This window comes from Podarcis erhardii, assembly GCF_964252035.2.
Source record: "Podarcis erhardii genome assembly, chromosome: 2".
Lineage (NCBI taxonomy): Eukaryota > Metazoa > Chordata > Lepidosauria > Squamata > Lacertidae > Podarcis > Podarcis erhardii.
This window is the reverse complement of record NC_138498.1, coordinates 88,429,544-88,457,134: the sequence shown is the minus strand read 5'-3', so window position 1 is coordinate 88,457,134 and position 27,591 is coordinate 88,429,544. Positions and strand designations below refer to the sequence as shown.

Sequence of the window (27,591 nt, the reverse complement as noted above, 5' to 3'; positions counted from 1 at the left end):
CTGGCAACAATATTAGGGCAATGTGATATCTGGAATGGAAACAGTCAATGAAATGAAGAAAGAAAGGAAAGCTTTGGGTTCACAGCTGCAAGTCTATTATGCGCTTTCCCCCACATTAACCTAAGAATTCCCCTGCTTCGGTAATGCATCTGCTTTCTCACTCCACAGATATGGCTGTTCAGAATTTTGTGGGAGACTCATTCAGAGGAGCCACCTGGGTTGCCTTGCACAATGGTGGTGGCGTTGGCTGGTAAGGAGAATTTGTCTTCAAAAGGAAGGGAGACGTCATTTCCTGAGTAAAGGAAGTGCCATGCGGCTGCAGCAAAAAACAGCAATGGTTGTAGGGCAACAGGATTGAGCTGCTGAAGGGCATGCCTTCATGGGGGTCTCCATTGCTTCTGTTTCGAACTTTATAAATGAGAAAGGGTAGTGTGGCATGTTAGCATGCTTAGTGTGGCATAAGCTTTCGTTGATGACAGTCTGATGAAAACTTATGTCGTGACAAATTAAAGTGCCACACTTTGTTGTTTTTGCTGAAGCAGCCTAAGGTAGTTACTCCTCTGGAAAGACTTTAAAACAGCGAAGGGGAACCTGTGGCCCTCCAGATGTTGTGGGGTTCCAACTCCCTTAACCAGCAATAGCCAGTAGTCAGGGATAGTGGGGGATGGAAGTCGAGGAACATGCAGAGCACCACAGGCTCTCCATCTGTGCTTTAGAAACACATCAAGGTGCCCCACACAATCTCTTTGCAAGTTAATGAAAACTGAGGAACAGTTGTGCTTTTAAATAGCTCCAGTGGGATTCATTCAGCACAGCCCATTATTGTGGGCTGCCTTTGAATGAATTTACAGTATTAGCTGCCTTCAGAGTGCAAAACCAGGATAAGAATGGTTTAAGTAGACTCTGCTGGAGTTTGAGGTTTCTTTTTATTGACTAATATTGCAAGATTCTCTTCTAATTCATTCCCAGATCTTTAAAAAAGCCCCAGATGTTAAGACAGTGACCACTGCATTCAGTGGAAAACTGACTACTATTAAGGTAGTTTCGAGGTTTTCTTTCTTTCTTTCTTTCTTTCTTTCTTTCTTTCTTTCTTTCTTTCTTTCTTTCTTTCTAGAACTTACTTCCAACACCATATTAACTTGCCTAGTTCTTCAGGGTGCCAGTGGATGAGATGCATTTTGATTCCCCACAAGCTGCATTTAAACCTGTGACCTTTGGACCCCAATATAACATGTCCATATGCTAAAATGCAGCAAGGGATCGTTGATATAAAACAGGTCAGGTGCCAGTCTGCTTTTTCCTCCGCTCTCACTCCAATTAGTTTTAGCTTTTTTTCTTTCTTTTTTAAGGAGCAAATTAAACTTTTTTTTCTGTGGGCACTGAACCTGGAAGATTTCTTAGAGCAAGATATCCTCCCCAAGCTCTTAGTTAGGCACAACAGTCCCTGTTTCTTTCCTTTGCCTCAACCTTGCAATGCTTGTCCATTGAGGTTTTCACCCATTCTGCTATCCTGGTTCCTGTCGTGCTGGCAGACATAAATGATCACAGGAACCATGCAGTCTATATTCAGCTAGTACAGCCAGCTTCCTGGAATGGTAATGGGTTGTTGTGGAAGTTGTAGTTCAACATCTGAAGTGACATAGATTCCCCCATCCCCGCTCCATACCATTGGCGGAACATATGCCCGCGCTGCCCAGAACGGGCGCACTCCTGAGGGGGGCAGAGCACGGAGGGTGCCCTCCCACTCGCCACAGTTCAGGGTAGGAGAGGGGCAGGGCAGCTGCTGCTCACTCTCCTGCTCTCTGCATCCAGGTCGGACATGACCCAGCAACAGAGCTGCTGCGGTCGGGTGTGCCTTGCCACGGCTGAGAACTGCTCTCTGCCACCGGGCGCAAGGTGTGCAGCCTACTAGCCTGCCATTTTGTCATCCCCCTCAGTCATGACACCCAGGGCGGACCGCAACCACCGCACCCACCTTCCTACGCCTCTGGTCCAGACTACACTGAGCTAGATGGACCAATTGCCTTATTCAGAATCAGGCACCTTTCTGTGGGTTGTATCCAATGAAGTTGGCCTGTTAGCACAAGGACTTCCACCTGCAGAATGAGACTTCTGCCCTCTTGTGTTTCTCCTAACATGTAATTCTGCCCCAGTCAAAAGATAACAGGGTCTGATTTCAATGAGGTAAATATGCAATTTAAGCCCATACTTTCCATTGGCTACTTTGCACTAAATAGGAAGGGTAAAAAAGTGCTAGTGATAATACTTCACCCTCTATGGTGGCTGTCTGCATTGCCCATAAGAAGGAATCAAGGTGATCTGAAGTTTGAGGTTGGTGGGGACTGCAGAGTGCTCGGAAAGTTCATTTTTAAAAAGGGATTAGTACCAGTTCCAGTTCACCCCCTCCAAAATGGAGTCAATTCCATTACAGTTCAAGACACAATGCATTAATGTGGTTCTCACATTTTTTTCAACCTTCAAAATTTTTACAAGCTGCTCTGCTGAAGTTTTACATATAAGTAATAAGACTAAGTGAACATCAAAACATTCACACACAGTACAATGTGAAGAATTGCTTTATTTGTTTCTCCCAACAATTATGATCTTTAAGCTAAAACAAAATCACTTTTCAGATACGTAAAAATGGAAAATGTAGTGCCCACAATCAGATGCAGAGCAATGCAGTGGCGTAGCGTGGGGAGTGCAGGGGGGCCCGGCCGCACCGGGCGCAACATCTGGGGTTAGGGCAAATCCATGGGTTAGGGGGCGCAAATCCATGGGTTAGGGGGTGCAAATTACTTGCCTTGCCCCGGGTGCTGACAACCCACGCTATGCCACTGGAGCAATGTGTGATGAAACCCATACAAACTAGAATAAAATCATGTTCAACTCACCTGGGAATTATGGGAACTATTTTCAGGTGTGAGTCAGAGAATTTTGAATTAATTCACTGAATTAATCTGATTAGTTCATGCCCAGCACTGGGATTGGCTGCATTGGATCCATACATCTGGTCCTTGAAAACTCCATCATTCAGACATGCTTTTTTTCAATCTTTCATCAGTTCATGATAAAATGTGTGTGCTGTCTTGTGTGTGTGAGGCTGAGCATTCCATTGTCAAAACTGCTGGCTAGAGAACTGACAGATCTGAACTGCAGTGTTTTTACCAATGGATAAACACATGGATTTATCAGCCACTTCTAATATGCATGTTTAGTTTCCTTTCCACAAATTTTTATTCTTCCTTCAGAGACTGAAGTGATATTTTTGTTTATAGGCTGATAATCATGCCGCCTAAACAGAGCTGAACATTAATTACTTACTCACATGAATCGGAATCATTTTACTATTAGCTGGAGCATATAGGGAGTTACATTAGGGTTGGCCATTGTTAAGGCAGCTCAGTTCTGAAAGCCCATTTATTAGCAGGAGGCCAAAGTGACTTGTAGCAACAAAGAGACAGAGGCAATTTACCAAATGAAGTACACAGTCAACAGTGTGATGTCTTGATTGCAAGAGGGGCCTGAAGTTCTTTGATCACCTTGGATGGAGACATCTGGAAATTATAGGAGGTAGCTTAGGTCAAAATGCCACATCTTTCTTTAATTATTTGAATATATGACCCAGTACTAATGAGGGCAAAGCGCTCTCCAATAAAAGTGAGAAGACTTGTTGGAAAATTCAGCTTAACAAACATGACTTGTTGTAAGTTTAATTTATGAGCATTTTTAGGCATGTGGAGTGGGGCAAACCTAGACCTCACTGTCTTAGCTATTGAACTGCATGGCAGAATTCTAGATTTGACTCCAGTATGAGAAACTTAGAAACTGATTCTGACCAGGCATCACACAGAGATAGGGGGACAAACTACAGCACTTGCAAAAGCATTTCAAATTGGTGCTTAATCTCAGCATTGCCTGAACATCCAACTATTGTTACTCATATCATGCTGGCCTCTGTGGCAATACTGATTTGGTCCCTGAAGACATTCCCCCAGCAACATTAGTTGAATCTCAGTTCACTGTGTGGCTACTTTAATCCATTTTAAGATCTTCCAGCCATGTTAGCCTACTGCAACAAAAATAGGGGAAAGTCTTGTAGAACACCAACAAAAGACAAGCAAACACTTTTGTGGATTGCATCTGATGTCATATTAAATTTCTTAGTCTTTAAAATGCAACAAGACTCCTTCTTTGTTTGCTGTTGTAAAATCTAACCCTTTACACATAACCTTGTCATCCATTCTGTCTATTTCAGTGTATATCCAGTATTTTAAGGTATATCCAGTTTTCCTCTGGAGTAGAATTTCACCTCCCTCTCGTTCCACCCCAAACCTGCTCCAGAGAGTTGGGGGACTCCAGAGCAGTGGGGGGGGGGGGGTGTGAACACAGGATACAAGCAGGGGAGGAGAGGGAGAGAATCTTTTGTTGGCTGAGCGGAAGTCATTCTGCTCATTGGATAGTTTGTTAGATACAAACCTATATATTTTAGAATGCTTACACAACTTAGGCTTCAGCCTTGGTCAAATTCTGACTTGTTGCCATATCTGGAGAAAAAATTAGAATGTTTGGAAATGGGTTTAACTGCCATGGCTTCTTTCAACACAGAATTGTAGAACTATTCCTCCCTTCTAAGTTCCCCTTTTTTAAAAGGAGGCACACCTTTAACGAAATATAGCAGTTAAATAGAGTTGAAACTAGTTTATTGTGGTTGCAGTCTAAAACTTTCTTTAATGAACAGTGGGGTGGCATTTTACAGAGCTTTCCAGCTAACTGTTTTCTGTGTTTGACTCGCACCTGGGCATCTACAAAAAGTAGCACAGTCTTTAATTACTTTGTTCCAGCTGCAGCCTCTACATATGAAGGCACCCTTAAAGTATCAGCTTCTGCTCTGTTTAATCTGTTATCATCTCGGCTTTAAAAACATTTGAAGACCTTCAGCCACATTTACAGCATGTGTTACAGGTTATAGAGTCCGTTGAGTTCTGCTTTGTCCCCGTTATCCACGATAACTAAAATAGGAACATCCAGATATGGTGTGGTATACATTTAAGAACCAGGTAGACGTTGAGTACTAGCTACCTGGCGTAAAGAACAGGCAGTGACCATCCCTTTCACGCCTTACTTGTGAACTTCCAGGAGCATCTGGATGCAGAGTGCAGTGGTACCTTGGTTTATGAACTTAATCTGTTCCGGAAGTCCGTTCTTAAACTGAGGTGCGCTTTCCCTAATGAGGCCTCCTGCCACCGGTGCCCTTTGACCGTTTGGCTTCCATTTGTAGACCAAGGTAAAGTTCGTTAACCAGAACACTACTTTGGTTTTGGGGAGTTCATATACCAAATAGTTCATAAACAGGGCTGTTCTTAAACCGAGTTACCACTGTACTGGACTAGATTGACACTTGCAAAGGGCAAATGTCATGCTCTTATGACTTGTCAGCAAGGTAACATGAAAACAAATCCCCCAATAAAAAGCCTGGAGGAACTGGAAAAAACCAACCTATTAATGAAATAATTAATGAAAGAATACTTTCTCATAATTCCCTTAGGACCCTATTCCAAGGTCTTTATTCATATTCCAAAGTGGTCATCGCCACCACAGCAACTGAATTCCACACTGCAGTGTAATCGACTTCAATAGCCATCGCCTGGCCTTTGAGAAACCCAGTAACTTTAGCCACTTAATCATCAGACATGCAGGCATTTTCATTATTTGTTTAAACAAGTACTTGTTTGGACTATCTTGTACTCAGGAGAATCGCAGCAAGCTCAACCCTTGGCACTGGCACTTTAATAAGAACTGATCTTGCTGGCTGGGCATAGTGTGGGAAAAGGCAAAAATCCTTATCCTGCACCAGGATTCTCAGAGTCCATTACTTGAAATGGCCATTTGCCATCAGTTAAATGTGCCCAATTACAGCACTGTTTTAGGTCTAATACGTATCTTTCATTCCTCCCAAATGTGTGTTTGATTGTAGTGCGCTGGCATGTGATTTATTCGACTCCAAAAAAGTGATAATAAAAAATAAAAAATAAATTCATTTTAAAGGGGAGAAGTGATAAACGGAGGATTTGGCCTTGTCCTGGATGGCTCAGCAGATGCAGAAGAACGTGCGAAGATGATGCTAAGTTGGGATGTTTCCAATGGCGTAAGCCAATATGCTTGATCTGCTTTTTCTGAAATATTGTTTTGCTGTTTGTTTTTAAATGTATTGAAAAATACAGAATTTCGTAAATGTCTTAGTAAGTTCACGTGAAATCACGAAGCGTCATTTCCTCGGCTAGCTATTTTCTAATGAAATGTAGCAGTTGCAGCTTTAGTAAGGTCTCTAGGAGTTTGTCCTGTACAACATTCTAAAAAACAGCCATATTCCTCCTGTGCAGTGAGGAATATGACTCCAGTTTAGCTCCAGTAGCTGAAGGCTTTTCTTGTGGAGGAAGGTCAGTGTTACTGGGTCTTGGGTTCTGGGTCTTTAATTTTGCAGGAGGGATTTGAGCAACTGAAAACCATCCTGCTTTAGTGGACACAGACAATTTATCATGCAGGACTCAAAAGGGATTTGCTCTGCATGTAACTCCCTTTATCACTGCTGAAAGAGATGTAGGTATGTCGTATAGGAAGTTAATCTTTAGGCTTGAGCCACTGAGGAACACTCTTAATAAGCCTCATTTATCAGAGGCAGATGATAAAAACAGCAGCCTGTAAACAAAGCTTGAACTGATGCGATAACTGCAGGATTCCTCCAGGCGCTTTCCTCAAATTTGAACACTTCAAATCTGATTTTCAAAGCACAGTGTTTTCCTAGCCTCTTTAAATGTGGGAAAGGCTTTGTCACTGTACTCAGTCAGTTTTAGGAGTGCTTAGCTCCGTGTAACACCTCCCCATATAATGAGCAGCGATTGCTCAATAAATGCCTGTATCTAAAATGGAACATATTACAGATCACCTTAGTATTTCCATTACATCAGAGGGAACCTTGTGAAATGCCCTGTTGATACTGTGACTGTCTGTGGTTAGCGCTGGCCAATAATCTTGTAACTGGAACTAAAACATACCAGGTTTACTTTAAAGGGGGGGGGGACAGCCAAGGGCAGGCATAGGCAAACTTGGCCCTCCAGATGTTTTTGGCCTACAACTCCCATGATCCCTAGCTAACAGGACCAGTGGTCAGGGATGATGGGAATTGTAGTCCCAAAACATCTGGAGGGCCGAGTTTGCCTATGCCTGGCCAAGGGGGTGAAGGAGCTAGATACTGTACTGAGAAATCAAATGTGTTAAAAATGAGAACCATTTGATTAGAAGTGTTCTCCTACGATTGACATAGCTGAGAGACAAATGACTCTTTTCTTAATTTATACCCATTTATTTTTGTTCCCTATGGACAGGTTGCTAGACGCTGTTGGTCCGGCAACAACAATGCATATGAAACCATCTGCCAAGCCATGCAGAAAGACAAGAAGCTGAAGGTGACTCTTCCACATAAGGTGGTAGATGACAATATCCTGGAACAAGCCTTGAGTTGTTAACCTCATACTAAATTTTTTATTCTGCCTGTTTTAAACAACAACAGGCTTTGAACAATGCTCTTCTGGTCTTCAACAAGCCTTAGTTAAGTTGGCATAATAAACACGCCTTTGAGTTTGTCTTTCAGGGCAGTGGACCCTTTTTATTTTCATTTTTTGGAAACTCCAACCTACTTAACATTCAACAGTAACGGACATATTTCCATCGCATCACAGTGAATGTTTCCCAACCAAAGACTCTATCCAGCATGAGTTGTATTGTCAACATCTATGATTGTTTGTCAGTCTAGAACTCCAAGCACAAGAAATAAGGACACACATGTTCCATTTCTAATGCTCTTTTAAGCAACCCATTTTTCAGGTTTGTAGTCAAAATCCAGCATTGTTATTATGAGAATATTCATGCCTATGTGTCAGTACTACAGCTGCTCAGGAGGGTCTGACACGGGCCCCATTGGAAATCCATTTATTTGTTGATTTGGATACCTGATTCCTTAGCTAATTTATATACACAACATGGGTGAAGCATTCACTTAATTGTTTGCCTGGATGATTTGCCTTCCAAGCACTATGGATGGATGGATCAGAGTTGTCCCACAACCCATTCTTCACTCATCTCCCCTGAACTCTACTGTTTGTCCACCCCCTTGCTTATATCCCTATCTGTCTATCAGGGATGTGATAACTCACCATCACCACCACATTGCATTCCTTGTCATCCTGTCTCATGGCATCATTCATCTCCTCTGCAACATCTCCATCCAGCCATAAAAAAGGAAAGAACATGCCACCATTTTGCACCACAGTTTGCAAATGGCCTTCAGAAGAGTTGGTGCCTTTTGGTCCTGCACAATGCCACAGCTGTGATAGGGTTGTGGCTGCTAGCTGGAATGGAGGCAGGAATGGGCCTCGGCTGCTGGTGGTCGAGATCTTTTCAGGCTGACAGAGCTGCAGTGATGAATCATACTTGGTGGTGATATATCCAATGTGAAAATTGCTCACAGTTGTATCTCAGGTCACAAAAGCTACTTCTCCGTTCAGAACATTCCTGACTAGATGCCAGATCGCACACACACACAGTGATATATTATCTTCATGTGCTTTTGATTTTGGAATTTGCCAATAAATTTAAAAGCTCCCGGTTCTATTGCAGCTTACCCACACCCAGTTTGCATGCAGACAATGCCAAATATTTCAACATCTCACTTAAAAGCTTTTGGCCATAGATTGTAAAGCCAGATATTTAACTTCATCCGTGACATCAGAGAAGGGAGGGCTCCCTCCTTGTTAGTTTATTATTATTATTATTATTATTATTATTATTATTATTATTATTTTAGTCGAACCCCAAGATCCAGTAACCAGAGCCTGGTACAACAGACAAACAGTCAGAATTAAAGAACAGCATGCCTCTGAGCACATTCTGAGCCTAGGAATCTGTTTTCAGTACAAGAACTGATCAGTCCTTTCACAAAAAGGTCAGAACCCGATTAGCTTTCTTCGTTTCCGCAACCTAGGTGAGGCTATTTCAATGTGCTAATAATGAGATGTAAATAATCATCTCCCCCAAGAGTATTGTAATTATTAATTGTTAATCTAGAATAGTTAACCATCAACAAAAACAGTTTAACTAAATAGTTCAAACTGCTTTTTATTAAGTAGTTGTAAATACATGAAAAGTGGCTGAACCATGGGTTTAATTAGTGAACGCAGCATAGATACTGGGTAAATTGGGGTCTCAATTTCTGCCATACTTGCTCATGGAGTCACCTTGGTTAAAATTATGTAGAAAACACACTCTGTTTGCACCTAAAGTAATTGCTTCCAATAAATGATTCTGTGAACAGGAACTGCCCCATTTGATTTCCCCTCTTGTGCAGGGAGGGGGGGGTAGAAGAGGCTGAACTAGATGACTTTTGGTTCCTTCACAACTGTGATTCATTGCAAGGTTTTTTCCTCCTTCCATGGTTTGGTGCCAATGAATCTGTCAATGAATCGTATCTCACTGAATAGCCCAAGCGAGCTCTACAATAGAGACTTAAGGACACCCTGTTCCCAATAATGGGTTGTTGCTTTTTAATAAAATGCTTATAAAGATTTTATATAAATATAAAGACAATATGTTGACAGGACATAATAGAATAAACATGTTTGTGGCCAATATTCTTCATATGAATTTGGATATACTAAAACTGCATCAACAAAGCAAACTGTGTAAATAACTTTTCTGGGTACAGATATATTCATTATAAAGGCAGATAAATTAATGAGCAGAAATGGGGTTGTGTACATATGTTGATACTGCAAATCGTTTGTTCACAAACTAAAATAACAAACCAAGATCATATGGTGGCATGGTTACGACATCCGAATCAGGCCTTTAAGTCTCTTAATTTAACAAATTACAGCACTGAATACAATGACAGATGATCCATTGTGACAAGGCCAGATTAATTTTTGAGCTTACCATGTTATAATATGCAGGTCCATCATGAAGCATATGGAATTCCAACAGAAAATGCTCAGCATCACTTAGCTTTTCCTCATGGCGGTTTTAGATACTTGTTTTGCTTAGCAGTTGCTTGGATTAGCAAAGTTGTGGGTAGGAATATGCAAATGCGTCAGTTATGGTTTCTCATTTTTCCAGTCTTAATTTCAGTTCTACACATTCCCACATCAGTTTGCAAATTTTCTTTTAAGGGTCTTCATGAATATTATTCAGCATTATAGGGCAAATTTGCAAGCAATTTTCACCAGCGAATATTTGGGTACTATGTTCACTAATATATCGGAGGTCCTTCTTTGTGTGCCCTCTCCATGGGAGGTGCAGAGGCTGCCAACACAAGATTGGGCCTTTTCAGTGGTGGCTCCCTGCGTGTGGAATGCTTCCCCCAAGGAGGCATGTGTAGTTCCACCTTCATCTGTTTTTAGGTGCTAAAGGCTTATCTTTACCTTGACTTTTGGCCCTTAATTTGAAGGGTGGGACTTTTTTAGTGGAGTGGGATCTGTAAGACCTGCCTTTTATCTATATAGCTATGTTTTTAGATTTTTATTGGATGCTTTTAGCTGGCTTCCAGGTTGCTTTGGGACACTTTTTGAAAAAAGTGACTAACAAATGATAGACAGACAGATGGATTTTTTGCACCCTATACCTTGTATATGAATTTTTGTACTCATTAATTCATTGCAGAATTCAGAGAAGTTTGAATCTTGAAGGACGGCCGAGTGTTTGGTTCACACACCATTTCAGGAAGTGCCAATTTAGCAGAGAAACCTTTAAATGTGAACTGAACTGAATTTCTCTTCACTGCCCCGGTGCAGGGGAAAGGGACTTGATTGTGCCACACTCATATTGTAGCAGGTGTACGAAATACCCTAGCAATACAGAAAGGGGCAGTTTCAGAAAGCTTTAGAAATAATGCAGTTGGCTAAGCATGAGGAGATCGTCCATTTCATAATAACAAAGATGTGTTGTGGTGATTTTTTTTTTTTAAAGTTCAAAAAATCACAATGGGTGTGTCAAAAGTTAGGACCAACATGCAATTTTTTCCTAAGGTGGTATAGCACCACCTGCTGCTTAAATGATATTGTAGCAATTCCAGTTGTGGATATTTTTGGTGCAGTATTTTTGATTTTTGGAGAGTAGTAATTTGGAGAAAGAGGAAGGAGGCTTTTAAAGCATGCTCCCCACTTACACTATTTTCACTGTGTGTAGGGTGCCTGAACCCATGTAAAGTGGGGAGTCATCTGTATGTGGTGGGAATACATCACATTTCTTTACAACTTATGCATTGTATTGTTATGAGTTGTTGGGTATAGGCTGTATACTTCAGCCCTCTTCTAATTGCTGGATACAGATGGATTCAATTCACTGAATAGCCAGGCTAGCTTCCTGGTGAGCTAAAGACCCTCTAAGTGTGGGCCATTAAGGTGGGCCATAAGGTTTCTGGCTCTGTGCCAGAAAACAAATGGGTGAACCCCCCTCCCTCAGCTCGCTGGTAGTTCATGAGATAAAGGCCAGAGTGGAGAGTTGAGTTATGTGAGCTAGAAGCTGGTGGGCTGGGGGACAGAGCTATGCCTTATTTCTGCTTGAATCCAAGGCTGTGGCTATGGGAGAAGCAAGAGTCTCTTGGAGTGTTAATGCTGTGAACCTCTCCATACCAGGCTCAGGTTGTATATATGTGTAAATAAACCATATATCCTAAAGACATCACAATCTTGGTAGGCCCTCACTGCAAGGAAACCTAAACTGCTGGGTAAGTGCCTTGAACCCCTGGGATTTTGCACTGCTTGGAGATTGCGGTGGCGGGTAACAGTATCTTTAGTTGCTTTTTGCACTGTTTTTTAAACCTGCTTTTGTTGCTTTCACTGGTATGATTTCAATCTCCTTAAGGTGTATGTGAAAGGCAATTCCCAAATAAAGTAATAAATAAATGTAAACAAGAAGGATCCAATCTAGGTGTAAGCCTCTTTCAACAGAGGAGGTGCAAACCTTATTATTTCCGACACTTAGGTTCGTCCTGTACATGAAAAACACATTCTCTTGTGTTCCACCTGCACATCTCCCTTCCTTTGCATGATGGCCACCAACGTGGATGGCTTTAAAAGAGGATTAGGCAACTTCATGGAGGAGAGCGGCTATCAATGGCTACCAGCCACGATGGCTATAGCTCTGCCTTCACAGTCGAAAGCAGCAATATTTCTGAATTCCAGTTGTTGAAAACCACAGGAGAGGGAAGACGACTCTTGCGCGTCAACCCTGCTTGCAGGTTTCCCACGGGCATCCGGTTGGCCACTGTGAGAACAGGGTGTTAAGACGGGATGGGCCACTGGCCTGATCCAAGACGACTGCTCTTATTTTTGCATACTCTTTCCCCCGACCTCTCTCCAATTTCCCAACTCCGCTCCGCGAGGCGCACCTTCCTGCACTATTGCACACTCCACATAGCAATCCTGTGTCCGGGTTTTCCACCCAGCCGCGTTAGCTCCGGATCCCCTCTCTGCGCTGTTGTCTCTCTCTCTCGCGGAGCGATCCGCATTCCGGGTTTCTCCGCCCGCCAAGCCGGCCCCGCCCCCCGGCTCCGGTTTCAGCCGCTGCTACAGGGACCCCCAAGATGGAAACGCAGGGGCTGCCTGCCGCGGTGGAGGCGGCCCGGCCCGAGCCCGGCACCCAGCAACATGGCGGCAGCGGCGCCGCGGCCGTTGGAGAGGGGGCTTCTCCCTCAGGGCCCGCCCGCCGACCCCCTCAGCCGCGGGACTCTGGGGCGGGAGCGGCGGCGGGAGCCTGGGGCCTGGACGTGACATTCCCGGTGCTGCTGCTCCTGGAGGGCAAGAAGCCGCCGGAACCGCCTCAGCAGCCGCCGCCGCCATTGCCGCCGCCTCCCCCTCTCCCTCCTCCGCCGCCCGCCCCTCAGCAGCCTCCGCAGGGGCCTTCCGCGAGCAGCGCCTTCGCCCTGCCGCCCGCGGGCCCCGGGCAGCCGCACGACAGCGACGCTCTGCTGCTGGTGCTCAACTTGGTGCGGGGCGGAGCCTCCGGAAGCCCCTCGCAGGAACCCGCCACCACCACGACGACACAGCCGCCTCCGCGAGAGGAGAAGCCGGGCGACGGCGGGGGGGAAGGTGCACTCGAGGCCGAGGCTTCTGGGCCCGTGGCTGAGGGGAGCGGACAGGCGGCGGCGGCGGCGGAGGAGGACGACCCCGGCGCCGCCGGCTCCTCGTTCTCGGGCACGCTCACCATCAACAACCAGAGCCTGCTGGTGCGCTTCGAGAACGGGCTGCTCAGCCTCGGCGGGCCCGCGCAGCCGCCTCCGCCTCCCGCGCCGCTCCTTCCTCCTCCTCCTCCTCCTCAGGCGCTGCGCTCCTCAGGCGCTGCCGACGAGGCCTCGGCAGGAGGCCCGTCTCGGACTCCCGCGCCTTACTCTTGCCCCGAGCCCCGCTGCGAAGAGGCCTTCTCCCGCAAGCAGCTGCTGCGACTACACCGCCTGTCCGCGCACGGAGGCGGCGGCGCTGCTTCTGTTACGGCGCAGGATGGAGGAGGAGGAGGAGCGGGAGAAGAAGCGGCGGCGGCGGGCTCCGGGCGGGCGGCGCGGCCCTTCTGCTGCCCGGTCCCCGGCTGCTCTTGGGCCTTCGCCACGGCCTACAAGCTGCGGCGCCACCTGCACTCGCACGACAAGCTGCGGCCTTTCGCCTGCTCGGCGCCCGGCTGCTCGAAGCGCTTCACCACCATCTACAACCTGCGGGCGCACGGCCGGGCCCACGAGCAGGAGGCGACGCACAAGTGCGAGGCGTGCGGGCAGCGCTTCCCCAGCGCCGCCCGCCTCGGCGCTCACCAGCGGAGGAGCCACCTGGAGCCCGACCGGCCTTACCGCTGCGAGTATCCAGGTAAGCAGCCGGCAGCTCTCCCTCTTAATTATTTTTACAAAGGTTAACAAGTCTCGGCCTTTTGGACTTGTAGGTAGGCAGCACCCCCGGATTGCTGGCTGCATCCATTGCACGTTTAAAGCGCACGAATTCCATCAGAGAATCCTTGGAATCCAGCTTCCAGTTACCAGTTCCAGCATCCTGAACAAACTGCGGTTCCCAGGATTCTTTGGGGAGAAGTCGTGCACTTTAAATGTGCAATGTGGATTTGTTTTGCACAGTGGAAAAAGCGGAAGAGAGTGGAGTTGTAATCTCAGTAGCCACTTGGCAGTACTAATCTCTTTAAGAAAAAATACTTTGCCCTGCACTCTTCATTAGGTGTGGTCGACACCTTGTGGGATAGACTAGAGATAGTGATAAGACTTGTTCAATTACTTGTTGAGCTTTGCAGGTAAGTGAGGGTTTGAATCCAAGCCAGAACATCCGCAATGCTGTAGGGTCATTCCATATCAAATGATTCTTTTTTTTTTTTTTTACCTCATGTCATCCAGTTTTCTTAATATTTTGTACACATTAAAAAAAATTAAAATGTTAGATATAAATTTGTTTTGATCATTCAACACGTATACAAAACATTAAGAAAATTGGATGAGGTAAAAAAATTGGATCACTTGATATGGAATGATCCAGTAGTGGGGTTCAATATAAGTGCACTGTAATATTTAGACTTGTGTGCAACTTTCAGCATTCTGTTTCCAAGAGAGAAGCACAGAAGGCAGACATGAAGGCCTTCTTCTGTTGTTTGTTTTCTGCAGTTGGTACTCTGAGATAATCTACTTTAGATTAGCTATCATATACATTGTCTCTGTACATTTGAATGCTTACCATCCTGGAATGCTAAAATATTCGATGTGGAAAATAAAGGTTAGCGAAACAACAAGAAAATTTGCACTCCAGTTTAGAAGAAAGGGAAATTGCAGAGTGATATATAAGAATGGCAGTGTGCTGGTGAAAAGGAGATGCAAAAAACTAACTTCAGCTGTGACATTATACTGCAGTACATTGCAGTATTGGAAATAAACTTAGTCCAGAGCAATTTCCCAGAAAGGTCTTCATAGTTTAATGAGGTATTACTTATTTATTTACTTACTGTTTTTTAATGGGGTTGTAGACCACTTTTCAGGCAATTCCCCTATAGTACTTAGAAATGATATGTCAACGTAATATACACAGTAAGATACACCATTAAAACAATTTAAATATTATTATTACCATGAACTTTTCTAGATCATGGTAATAATAATATTCTAGTTCATGGTAATACCCAATTGTTTTGTTTTCCACTAAAGCAGAGTTTGGTTCTTCTTTCTCTAGGTTGTGAGAGGACCTTCATAACAGTGAGTGCATTATTTTCTCATAATCGAATCCACTTCAGGGAACAAGAACTGTTCTCCTGCTCCTTCCCCGGCTGCAACAAACAGTATGACAAAGCCTGCCGACTGAAAATCCACATGAGAAGTCACACAGGTGTGAAGCTAGGCCATTAGTTAAAGTTGGTTTGTCATTAATAGATAAACTGATTATGTTGAATTGAAATGTGTCCTTGATTCTTAGATGGAGTTGTGGTACTAAGGAATAAACACAGTTTTGCGTGTGGGTTTCCCTCCCCCAATCTATTTGATTTACCTGTATCCTGATGTTCTGTTTCCTTGGGTGCACTGTCTTAAGTAGAAGTTAACTTCTATTTAAATAAAACCAGCAAACCTGAGCTTAAGTGAGTGGGAGATGGAAGCAAATAGAACTTAATGTTTAACTGATTGATAAAAGTAAGACTTACTTGGATTTGGTAAACTTGAAATAGTATTTTCAGATTTATAGGGAGAGTGTCCTTTAAACAACTGTGCATATTACTTGCCTGGGGTCTGCAGCATTTTGAGCAATGTAAGCTATATACATGACTTGCTCTGAATCTTCTGGTGTTAAAGAACCGATAGCTATTTAACTCAAGAGAAGAATCAGGCAGAAGGGTCATTGGATGGGTGAGAATGTTTCTTCTATTTATTTTAAATTTTAATAAACTGGTTTTAGCTAAGGTTCTCAAAGTAGCTCATAAGCTGCACAAAACAGAACAATTAAATCAGTAGTAAATGTTGTTCGGTCCCTGCTCCTGCCAACCTAGCTGTTCGAAAGCACATCAAAGTGCAAGTAGATAAAAAGGTACTGCTCCGGCGGGAAGATAAATGGCGTTTCCCTGTGCTGCTCTGGTTCGCCAGAAGCAGCTTAGTCATGCTGGCCACATGACCCGGAAGCTGTCTGCAGACAAACGCCGGCTCCCTCGGCCTATAGAGTGAGATGAGCACGCAACCCTAGAGTCATTCATGACTGGACCTAATGGTCAGGGGTCCCTTTACCTTTACCTAAACATAAAATTATTAGACTTCCTGAATAACATGTGAGTGTGAGCAGTTGTGGGTTTTTTTTTATCAGAAATGTCGGTTAATTGCATTCGTGTTTTTTTTTAAAAAAATATTTTTGCTTTTGCTTTCCTCCAGGTGAAAGACCTTTCATCTGTGACTTTGAAGGTTGTGGCTGGTCTTTCACTAGCATGTCCAAGCTATTAAGGCACAAAAGGTAAATTACCTGACTGTACATGGCTGTTTAGAGGTCCTCAAAGAGCTTGCACTTCAAACATTTACATTTGGGGAAATAACAAATCAGGAGGGTGCGCAAAGGGAAAGAGATAAATACAAGAAGATAAATAAGCTTTGCTTCCCATGGGAAAGGCATATGCATTTTATCTGGAAGATTATTTTTGGTGCTGTTGGGCCCCAACCAGCATGGCCCCTGAGGCTGGGGTTGATCTGAGTTGTTGTCTAAAACAGCTGAAGGGTACCAGATTATGGAATTCTGGTTTAAGTGTTCCAGGTACAGCATAGCAATATGCACATGTTCAGCTAAAATGATTAGGATCCAACCTATAATCATTGATGCATGTGCCCTTAGTATTTTATATTGAATTTATTTAATTCTTATTGTAGGAAACATGAAGATGACAGAAGGTTTACATGTTCTGTAGAAGGCTGTGGAAAATCCTTCACAAGAGCCGAACACTTGAAAGGCCATAGTATAACTCATCTTGGCACAAAGCCATTTGAATGTCCAGTAGAAGGTATTATTTGTATATGTGCTCTTGTATGCTTGTGTTTATCTCTTTTGTTCCTAGTCATGCCGAGAGGGTTAAATTAGAGAAGATGGCAGCTGCTCTATGCATCAGGTTTGAATTGTTGCTGAATCATACAATGGGGAGAAAAGCACGTTCATATAACAGCATGGATAGGAGAAACCCTTTCGTGTTTTCCCCTCCAAAACTACTTTTTTAAAAGGTGTTTTTGGTTTTGTTCTGGCACTTTTGGATACATGCTTGTTTCTGACATTTTAAGTTTTCCACACTAACAGCCTATGTCCACTGAGAAGTAATTCCCATAGTGGACCTTATTCTCAAGTACTGTATAGGATGGCAGTCTAAATGGATTTTCCATATTATATTACTTTGTATTAATAACATTTTCACATTTTTTATGACAGTACATACAAAAAAATCATGGCAGATAATTTTGTGGAACGGGAATCCTGATAATTGCCTTTGGCATCTAAATGAAAAGAGGCTATAAATTAAAAATGTAAATTTAGGGACAGTATCTAATCTTTGATATCTTATTTCAGGTTGTTGTGCCAAGTTCTCGGCACGTAGTAGTCTGTATATTCACTCCAAAAAACACCTTCAGGATGTGGACTCACTGAAGACGCGTTGCCCTGTATCCAGCTGCAATAAATTGTTCACTTCCAAGCATAGTATGAAAACACACATGGTCAAGCAACACAATTTTAGTGCAGGTATGACCCGTTGACTGACTGCTTGGCAATAAGTCATAGCTGGTATGTGTTATATCTAAAACATAATATATTTATTTTTGGTATTGAAGCACTGGTTATTTTAGAAAGCCCAATAAGTTGTGGTTTCAAATGCTTTTCTCCTAAGTCCTTGCCATTTAATTACTATGGGGTGTTGCATCCTTTTAAAAGGAGGGCATTAATTTATAATAGTATTTCCTAACTTATAGCAGGAGCAGTGACTGAGTGATACTGGTGTCAACTTGTGGTTTTCTAAGACACTGATCTCATGCTTCCCGACACTTTATAATCAATTCCATATAACTAGTGGCTTGTTTGCCACTGAAAATTGCTTCTGTATAATAGAAGCTCTACATGGCTGTGAGAACTGCATGAATTTGTTTCCTATGTGGTTTAGCCAAACTGAGTGATAATGGTGCCAGAATCTGGGAAAATGCAGCATGTACCTCTCAGTCTGTATAACATACAGGAAACTGATTCAAGCCATTCTCATAGTATGTGGCACCCTGACCTTGAACAGCTGCCACTGTGTGTGCATATGAGGGAGGCAGGGTTTGAAAATGTTCCGAAAAGACAGACTAGAATAGTGACAAGCAGAAATAGGCTCCTAGCTAACATTGGCTTCTGCAAGGTGAGAAGGATGTTGGCTGGAGTAATTTAGACAGCAGGATGTTTGGAGGAATGGCAGGGCAGCCAAGTTGGAAGTAGAGGCAGCAGGTGGGGTTTATTGTTGGCCTTTGATTCCCATGTTCCATGGGCACGGTGGTACTAACATGCTAAATCTTTATTTCAGATCTCTTAAATCAGATGGAAACTATCGGTTCCCTCACGCCTAGCAGTGAACTTGCCAGTTCAGGACAAAGTGACCTCAGCAATGTAGACCTTGTGTCCCTTTTTTCCAGTGTTTCTGGGAACACCTCTGGAATTTCAACAGACATGGCTCTGATAAACTCTGGAATTCTCACGATAGATGTTGCCTCCGTTGGCTCCACGCTTGGGGGCAATCTTTCTGTTGGTAGCAGTTCTCTTGGTCAGACAGTTGACCCACTGATTTTAGTGGCTAGCAGTGACATTCCACACAGCCTGGACAGCTCTCTTCTGCTGGGAACCACTGCCACAGTTTTACAGCAAAGCACTTTAAATTTGGATGATGTACAGACTGTGAATGCAGAAGCCTTAGGCTCCCTAGCATCGTTGTCCACAAGGAGTTCCAGTCAAGACCTGCATGGTTTGACTTCCAGTAATAACCTGTCAGTAGATGCAGCCACTTTAACCCCTTCAAGCAGCCTTGGTGGAAATAATGCATCTGAATTACTGGCTCCAAGTAAAGCAGAGCAAACTTTACTTCCTAGCCTGGATGTTGTGGGACAGCAAGAAGGCAGTAAAGTGGTGACTCAGTTTGTGTTCTCCAACCCTCCAGGAAGTTACAGTGCACAGAAAGAAACTGATCTGAGCACGGTGACTGGCAGCTCCTTTCTGGTATGCAGTAGCTCTCAATAACTGTAGTTTTCATTAGTATCTTAGCTTTGAGGATATTATATTGCCGTATATGAGCCGTCCTTTCTACCAGATCAAATGGGTTTGTGGAATGTCTGCCACGAACGAAGTCGTCGTATATTTTGTACAACGTAAGTGGTATAAGTTGTGGTTGCCTGTGAAAGTATTAAACCCAATTACACATTCTGCATCACATTTGGAGGAAAGTTTGCTTTTTGTTTTCCCAGCTGGAGCGTAGTGCTCTCTTCCCAAGTTGCTGTAAGTACTCGAAAGTGAGTGATGGTTGACTTTGGGACTAAATAAACAGGAGTCCCCCGTTCGCTGCTTATAGAACAAGGAAAATGGACTGCAATATCTTGAAGAGTTCCTCCTCTTCTGATCCTTGCCTTATTATTATTATTATTATTATTATTATTATTATTATTATTATCCCACATGCAGCTAAAATAGGGTTTCTGATTGGTAGTTGAATTAAACACTCGTGTTAGTTTGAGGAAGACAGAGGACCATAGTCTTGAGCTGCATTTCCAAAACGTGTTTCGGTGGTAGTCTTCTTAATACAGTACTTCCAATCCCCTGCGAGTCAGATAAATGGGTGACCTCAATATTGAATGTCCCTATGCTTGCATCACTATCCCATTAAACTGTTAAGATGATTAGCATAGAAAAAGTGCAGACCATGCAGGGAGACTTCTAGGGATCTATTCAGTGATGTTTGGAAAAGCATATTGTCTAAAATGTGAACCTAAAAATACTAAGAATCCTGTTGTATTGGTGACACGCATAAACCTTCTTCTCTCTTTAGGAAAGTGGTGGGTCTGCAAGAACAGATTATCGAGCCATTCAGCTTGCAAAGAAAAGAAAACAGAAGGAAAATGGGAATGACATAGGTGAGTATATAATTGTTCCAGCACAGGATGCAATTTACCGAGTGAAATTGTTTTGAAGACTTGTGTGTGTGCCTGGTACAAGCCATCATAGATTACTAAGGTAGTATCATGGTTAGTTTGGGGCTATTCTAGTGAATAGAGCCTCACTTCTTAGAAGACTTGCTCAAATTGGGGTAATTTTGCTATGTTCTAGTAGTGGGTATGCTCTGCAGCACACATGGATGATAGAACACTGATGTATGATGAAATATTGCTTAATGAAACTCTTTCCCTGTTTCTTAAATGTTTGCTTTTGTATGAAATGGCAATTGTAAAATACCCTTATCACCCAATCCTAACCATGTTTACTAATCCTTCCTCAGGCATGTACAAATTGATTATAATCACATCTGCTCTGACCTTGATGCTGTGTGTAAAGCAGTTTCTGTTGCTTTGTCTAGGACAAAGAGTGGTCCAGTTTTGTTGGATTGTTTTTTTCAGTTATTGTGACTTAAGGATGTAAACATGGTGTTAAGAGAAATTTGGTCAACCTCTTCTGTGCTCAGTCCATGCTGTTCATTAGTAATTATATTTGGAGAAGTGAAGTAACTGGGTTGGTGTAGGAGGTTATTAATGTATTTGAAGAGGGTCTGTTCCCACCACCTTTGAAGTGGACAATGGTGAAACTGCTCCTTAAGATGGAGACCTTAAGGTCTGGTGAATCATATTAACTATTGTTCCTCCTGCTGCTCCAGAAAAGGCAAGGAACTACATCAACAGCTTTTATAGTTCATCTTCCAGTGGTTGGTCACTCTTTCAGTTTAAGTCTTTGAGACAGAGGTGTACTTACCTTTATCTCTCTTGATTCTTGGCCTTACCCCCTTCTACCGTTACACCTATGTGTTTGTGGTCCAGTTTCTCTTGGACGCATCTTTGTCTAGTGACAAAGAGGCCCGAGTTTCTTCAGTCACATGGAATGCCTTTCACCATTTTAAATAAATGCAACTTACTTGTGCGTGGTTAGGAATTCAGAGCTACTTATGATATGACAATGGGCAGAGAGATAAAAACACAGTTGACTTTTCCTCCTTGCTTCCAGTACTTATCTAAAATTAATTTTCCACTAGTAGGAAAAAGAGAAATTGTTGTTGTCCTCCCATCTCCCAGTAAAAGCTTGCTATATGCATACATGCCAGATTGATTTTTGATGAGGCATAAGCACTGTTTACAGTGGTGCCTCGCAAGACGAAATTAATCCGTTCCGCGAGTCTCTTCGTCTTGCGGTTTTTTGGTCTTGCGAAGCACCCATATTAGCGGATTAGCGCTATTAGCGGCTTAGCGGCTATTAGTGGCTTAGCGGCTTAGAAAAAGGGGGGGGGGAGGGAAAAGACTCGCAAGACATTTTCGTCTTGCGAAGCAAGCCCATAGGGAAATTGGTCTTGCGAAGTGCCTCGAAAAACGGAAAACCCTTTTGTCTAGCGAGTTTTTCGTCTTGCGAGGCATTCGTCTTGCGGGGCACCACTGTATAGGAAGATTGATATATTAAGTGTGTATAATCTCTGAGAAATTGTTGCAACTCAGTCTCACCATTCACCATTCTTTGATCAGGACTAGTTCTTTAGTTCATTTGTGAGTGAATGGACTGGTGATCCTTCAGAAACTATAGCTGAAGATGGCATTGGAGGAAACCCCTTTTTTCCTATGAGGCAGTGTTAGAAAATGAGATATGAAAGCTAGGAGCTAAATGGCCCCTTAAACCTAGGTTATAGGTACTAGAATGGAATGTTTAGGCACACTTTTTTATAACAAGAATACAAAGCTGAAAAAGAAAGAACTGCAGCTAAAATACTATGTTCATTTTTCACATTATCTAGTTCTTTCCCTGCCCACCCCCCTAATATTCTTACAAGGGTCTCTTCTCCAGTCTTCAGAGAGTAGCTGGAAGTGGGGAGGCAGAAAAAAGTCCTCCTTTCCTTCCACTCTGCAATTTTAATCTTAAATCTTGGGTGCAGTGCTGCACCCAGAGCTCAGAAACTGCTTGCACTAATGAAATTCCCTGTCGCAAAATGCACCCAGAACAATGGGATTTTTGAACACTGTTGTGAGGTACAGGATTCTGTAAGCCGAGTTCCACTAATGGGATATCAGGATTCAGCTCCATGTTTTTATATGCCATGTGTAGTATTACCCTACTACCTAATTACCTACTTTCTTTGGTGAAAAGCATATATTGTTATATTAAAAGCTTTTTTGAAATACATTATTTAGAAGTACATATGTTCAATTCCTTGGAACATGACTTTGTATTACACACGTCAATTACTTTATTTCAGGAAGCCCTAACTCTGGCATAAGAAAAGGCAAAAGTGATAAAATTAGTTCTTCTAACCATGGGAATCGGTCATGCAATAGTGTTTTGCCAAATGGAAGCCTAACAGTAAGAGATTCTTCAGCTGGCACACAGTTTGTTCAAATCCAGCTACTTCAGGTAAGAATTCACTTCCTGACTTTATTTACACACTTCATTTTTAAATTATGTATTTAGAAATGTACACCCTACATCTACTTTTATGCAACTGGTAAGTGGTTCTTGGTGTGCATGATGATCCATTATATAGTTCAGATGCAACATCCCTGGAGGGCATTTAGAAATTAACTTGCAAACTATCCTGACTTGTTTTTAGGAGGTAATTTAATTATTGTTTGATTTTATACCAATGTTATATATTTGATGTTAGCTGCCCTGAGCCCAGTCTTGACCAGGGAAGGCGGGATACAAATAAAAGTTTATTATTATTATTATTATTATTATTATTATTATTATTATTATTATTATACTCAACCTTTCAGCTCTCTTCTCTACCCATCACATGATAACCCCTTTCCTCGCTTGTTTCCTGAAAATGAAAACTGTTGAAATATATATGTGAAATGAATTGGGAATATGTTAAAACAAAACAGTAAATGGGCAGCAACACATTCAAACAAACAGTTGGTGGTGAAGTCAGGGTGGCAGGGGGAAGATGAGCTGGTATACAGTAGACTGGCATGTCCCAGGTGAAGTGACCCCTTTGTCTAAAATAAGTGTAACCAATTTGCAAATGGTGATTAATAAAAACAGGTTTGATGTGCTCTGGAGGGTTGGGCCCTTTGGAACAGCATAGGAAGTGGTGGTGTAGGGAGGAGGAGGTACCTGAAGATTCCCTTTATTCTTGTTCTGCTGTCTGAAAGCTCCACTGGGTCAGAAAGCCTTCCTTTAGCAAAGGGATACCGTTTAGATCAGTACATGGATGTATAAAGTACTCTCTTGTTTTTGCATTTAGTATATGCAGAGGAGGGTGTCCATGGAAGAATAAGTTAGATGAACATTGCCTTTTAATAACTGTCTGCTTATAGTGAACAAAGTAACTAAGTACAGTGGTATCTTGGAAGTAGAATGGAATCCATTCTGGAAATCTGTTTGACTTCCAAAACGTCCGGAAACCAATTGGTTGCAGGAAGCTCCTGCAGTCAATTGGAAGCCATGGAAGCCACATCAGATGTTCAGGTTCCAAAGAACATTTGTAAACGGGAACACTCTTCCGAGTTTGCGCTGTTCGGAAGCCAAACCATTTGAGTCGCAAGGCATTCGTCAACCAAGGTATGACTGTAAATAGTTTCCAGTCCATAACTGGGTGGCAGCATGATTTATATATTTCATAGAAATGATTAAGATTTCTACTTTCAGGATGGAGAGCCTTAAAAATGCACAGCTAATTAGACATGTTGCCACTTCCAAATGTTTCCATGTGTTTATAGCAGAAGATTAGGTTGCCATTGGGATTTTTCTGTGACTAGAAACTGATCTTGTCTCCTTTATCTTTAGGATGATTCCCCAGGAGAGGGAGATTTGCCATTTCAGCTCAGTTCTCAGTCGTCTTCTTCACATTCTCAGCTGACAGTAGACTTGCCTGTTCATATCCTTCAGGTACAACCCCTTTTGTGTTTTAAAATTGGACATCAACACAAATTCCAGTTGCCCTGCGTGATACAAATTGACAGCTACTATAAGCTTTTAAAAGATGCCTTTTCTGTATGCTTTTTTTGCTTGTTTAAAATTTGATGGATAAATGGTAAACGACCAAAAGCTGACTGTAGAAGAGTATGATTTTTTAAAATCATCCAGTGTGTGTGATCTTCCCAGAGATGGAATTTGGAAGCTTATTAAATCAGCCATATATATCTGTGAAACTTGGAAATTGGAATGCCTATGTCACTGTGTGAATTTTTTTATTCTGCTTTTGTACAGGAGCCACACAACTCTACCGAAGAGGATGCCAGTTCTGATAATTCTCAGTTTACAGGAAGCACCATTAACCTACAAGACCTTGAATGATTGTGCTGCAGACAGAAACATTCAAGTACAGCATCTTGAGAAATAGAAGCTTGTTCCTACTTCTGAAGGAAAAAAATAGGAGTGGGCACACATCAGTGCTACTTCGTGGCTTGCTTGATGGTTATCGTGCAATGGAAACCTGTTCAGTAAATTTTATTTGATAAGGCTTTGGAGATCTTGGTATGTTCTGTCTTGTGGTCAGAAAAATGTGATAATGGAAGCATTATTTAGATTATGCAGTGGATGTTTTGAAACCCTGTCTTAGAATGGACATGCTGTGATTGTACTCCATACTGTTGTCTTCAAGGACAGTGCTGCAATATCAACAGTTACACTTGGCAGTGTAAAACCCATACACATAATTAGTGCCCCTAGTTGAATATTGGACTTGAGTGGAGGAAGAGCCGTTAAGGCCATTGAAGTGTTTATTATCGAACTGTTTTCTCTGATAGCATTGAATACAATTTTAAGGAAATAATTGCAGAATGATAATACAGTTCTTGGGGGGTAGCAGAAGTTGAACCTTGTTGTTCCTTGCTCCTTCCATCCCTGATATGGTGCAGTATACACTTTCTACCTTTTAGGAGGCTGCCTAGCAGATGCTAATTCTTACCCCTTGAATATGTTTACAGTAATACAAAACAGTATTGCCAATTCCTGTGAAGTTGCCACTTTCAGTATGCATAGCCCAGTCCCATGCATGTTTTCTTGGAAATATATTTATTCCCAAGTTAATGTGCATAGGATTGCATTCTTGGCATAGGATTGCATACTTGAGCAAAGAGCTTCCAGCTAGTGTCATAGGATTTGAGATGCAGGTGAGTTACTGACCCAGAAGGAAAGTGCATATTTAATTTAAATAGGAACCTGCCTTTTTTACTTTAGTTGATAGGAAAACAGTTCTGTAGGCTTTTAAAAAGCAAATGTCAAGATTTCAGTTGAGCATAGGATATAAGAACTTGGTGTTCAACAACAAACATCAAGGCTGGAATTTTAAACATACTTTTTCCATGATGTGCCACAAGGATGTAAAATTATATATATGTATCTATATATAGGACTTTGTTAAAAAGCAGCGTATGTATGTATGAATTTTTAATCCTGCAGTGTGAGCGTGCATATGCAGTTCTATTTTTTACAAAGTATGATATCCTGCAGATGAACACATGTGATCTGACCTTGTGTATATTTATTTGAAGTTATGGAATGCACTAATAAGAGGGTAGCTAGCTGAAAAGCATGAGTGGTGGTGGTAAGAAACAGAGTTCCCCAGACTGGACCCTTCTCCAGGCCCATATGCCTCTGAAGCTCATGCACATTTTGGAATGGACTAATTCTGCAGCCACCCAGATTTACCTGGCAACAATGGCAATGAGGTGAGCTGGTCCAAGGGCCTCTGATGGTAGCATTCTGGATACCACCAGAATGTCACCCTTTCAGAAGATTTTCCTGGTACATCCCTAATGCCTGGGGATGTGTTGCTTGGACCTATTCTTACTCCATAGCATGTAATTGAGAGCACAACTTGACTAGAATGGCCCTGGAAATGATTTTCTGCTATTATTGGACCATGCATCGCTTCTTCAATAAGCTCATTCCAAATTAAGATTGGGAGGGGGCTTGCCCATAAGTAATTAGAAATGTACTGATTCCTGTGCCTTTTTACTTACTTTCCCTGAAATTGTAAAGGCATTTTTATACTGATTATACATCATTTCAGATTTAATTTATGGGTATTTTAAAAAAATTCTTAACTAGAAGAACTATAGTTAATTTTTGCTTCCTTTAGATCAGGATGGGGAACCATGGGGCCAGAATACTGCCCTGCCTGCCTGCCTCTTTCTCTAGCCCTTGGGACTGGCTCTAGGCCACATTCCTCACCACTCCTCCTTGAGTCTTTGCATGGCTGGAATGTATCCTTGAATTCTGACAATGCCTCTTGCTTTCCTGGGTGGATGATCGAGAGGAGCAGGCTGTATTCAGCTAAGTTTTACTCCAAGAAGCAGCACTGACATTAATAACCTTAAGTCACGTCATGTCTATTAATTTCAGTGAATCTGCTATGAGTACTTAGAGTGTGTGGAAACTGGCTTACTGTACAAAGGTGAAATGAATATTCATTCCCCCACCCACTTTTGCCTCTGATTCCACTCATGGCTGGCAGGTGGCGCTTAGCAGCTTGCCCAGAAGAGACTATGGTTTTCCACCACTGCCTTAGATGAACCGAGTGAAGAAACTGCTAACTCATTCAACCTTTTTTTTATATCACTAAAGTTCAGTTTAAAAGAAACTAAAACTCTGAGTGGTCTGCAAATGTATGACTTTGCTTAAAAGAGTGTTGGAGGCTTGCACCCCCCCCATAAAAGTCACCTCAAATTCTTTATTCTGTGGGGTTGGTTCATACACTTCATTTTGGCAGTGATCCTCAGAGGTAACTTGGGCTGCTCTGTGATGAGGCCTTTTCATCTCCTGTTCTTTCTACTCCCTCACCCCTTTCTTGAACAAAAATAATTCCTCTACAGCTTTTTACATAGAGTGCCTGGTAAGCAGTTACCTTTGATGCAGGGAGGGTGGGGACAGCACACCCATTAATTTACTGCTGAAAGGATCTCAGCCTAGGTAAGAGTATGAACTGGGCCCATCAAAACGTGGTGCTTCTGTTTTGCAGAGTTATGAATAAGTCACATGTGGGTTGTTTTTTTCCTGAGACTTGTAAACATGTCTACTTTTTAAAAATCATTTACTTGGCTTTGTAAATTCCTACAATGGAATTTGTAGTAAACATTGAAGGGTAAGGGCTTAAAGGTCAACATCAGATTTATTCTGCCTAAGTCCATTGCTGGCAGTGGACATCTAAAGAACTGGTGAGACAAAGAGACTAATAAAAAAACCTAATGTCCAGTTTCTCCATTTCAGTTGTTTTTTGTTGTTTCCAATCAGGATGCTGCTTAACCGCAAGAGAAGCAAAGTTGTAAACACCTTTCTAATTTTGGAGCCTTGAAATCTCTGAATAGCAAAAATCCTTTCATTTTTGTATCTCCAGGACTCAAGACTG

General features: G+C 42.4%; 2 protein-coding genes and 1 long non-coding RNA gene across 3 annotated transcripts in view; 2 read left to right on the top strand and 1 right to left on the bottom strand.

The window, feature by feature from the left end:
* Positions 1-9,373, top strand: part of UROC1 (urocanate hydratase 1) — a 48,425-nt gene extending 39,052 nt beyond the window's left edge. The window contains exons 18-20 of the mRNA XM_081852831.1: positions 169-250; positions 6,049-6,148; positions 7,386-9,373. Of these exons, the coding sequence (XP_081708957.1) occupies positions 169-250; positions 6,049-6,148; positions 7,386-7,526 (323 nt within the window). The 3' untranslated portion in view covers positions 7,527-9,373. The remainder of the gene's footprint in view (positions 1-168; positions 251-6,048; positions 6,149-7,385) is intronic.
* Positions 9,374-10,233: 860 nt separating this feature from the next.
* LOC309337525 lies at positions 10,234-12,225 on the bottom strand. The gene is made up of 2 exons (XR_014154390.1): positions 12,115-12,225; positions 10,234-12,063 (listed from the first exon to the last, which is right to left on the bottom strand). It is a non-coding gene; the product is annotated as an uncharacterized lncRNA (long non-coding RNA).
* A 301-nt stretch (positions 12,226-12,526) lies between these two features.
* ZXDC (ZXD family zinc finger C) lies at positions 12,527-27,446 on the top strand. The gene is made up of 10 exons (XM_081852459.1): positions 12,527-13,904; positions 15,258-15,410; positions 16,436-16,514; positions 16,922-17,052; positions 17,607-17,777; positions 18,589-19,274; positions 20,098-20,182; positions 22,495-22,649; positions 24,027-24,128; positions 24,450-27,446. The coding sequence occupies exons 1-10, from the start codon at positions 12,638-12,640 to the stop codon at positions 24,534-24,536; spliced, it is 2,916 nt and encodes a 971-aa protein (XP_081708585.1). The 5' UTR covers positions 12,527-12,637; the 3' UTR covers positions 24,537-27,446.
* Positions 27,447-27,591: the final 145 nt, after the last annotated feature.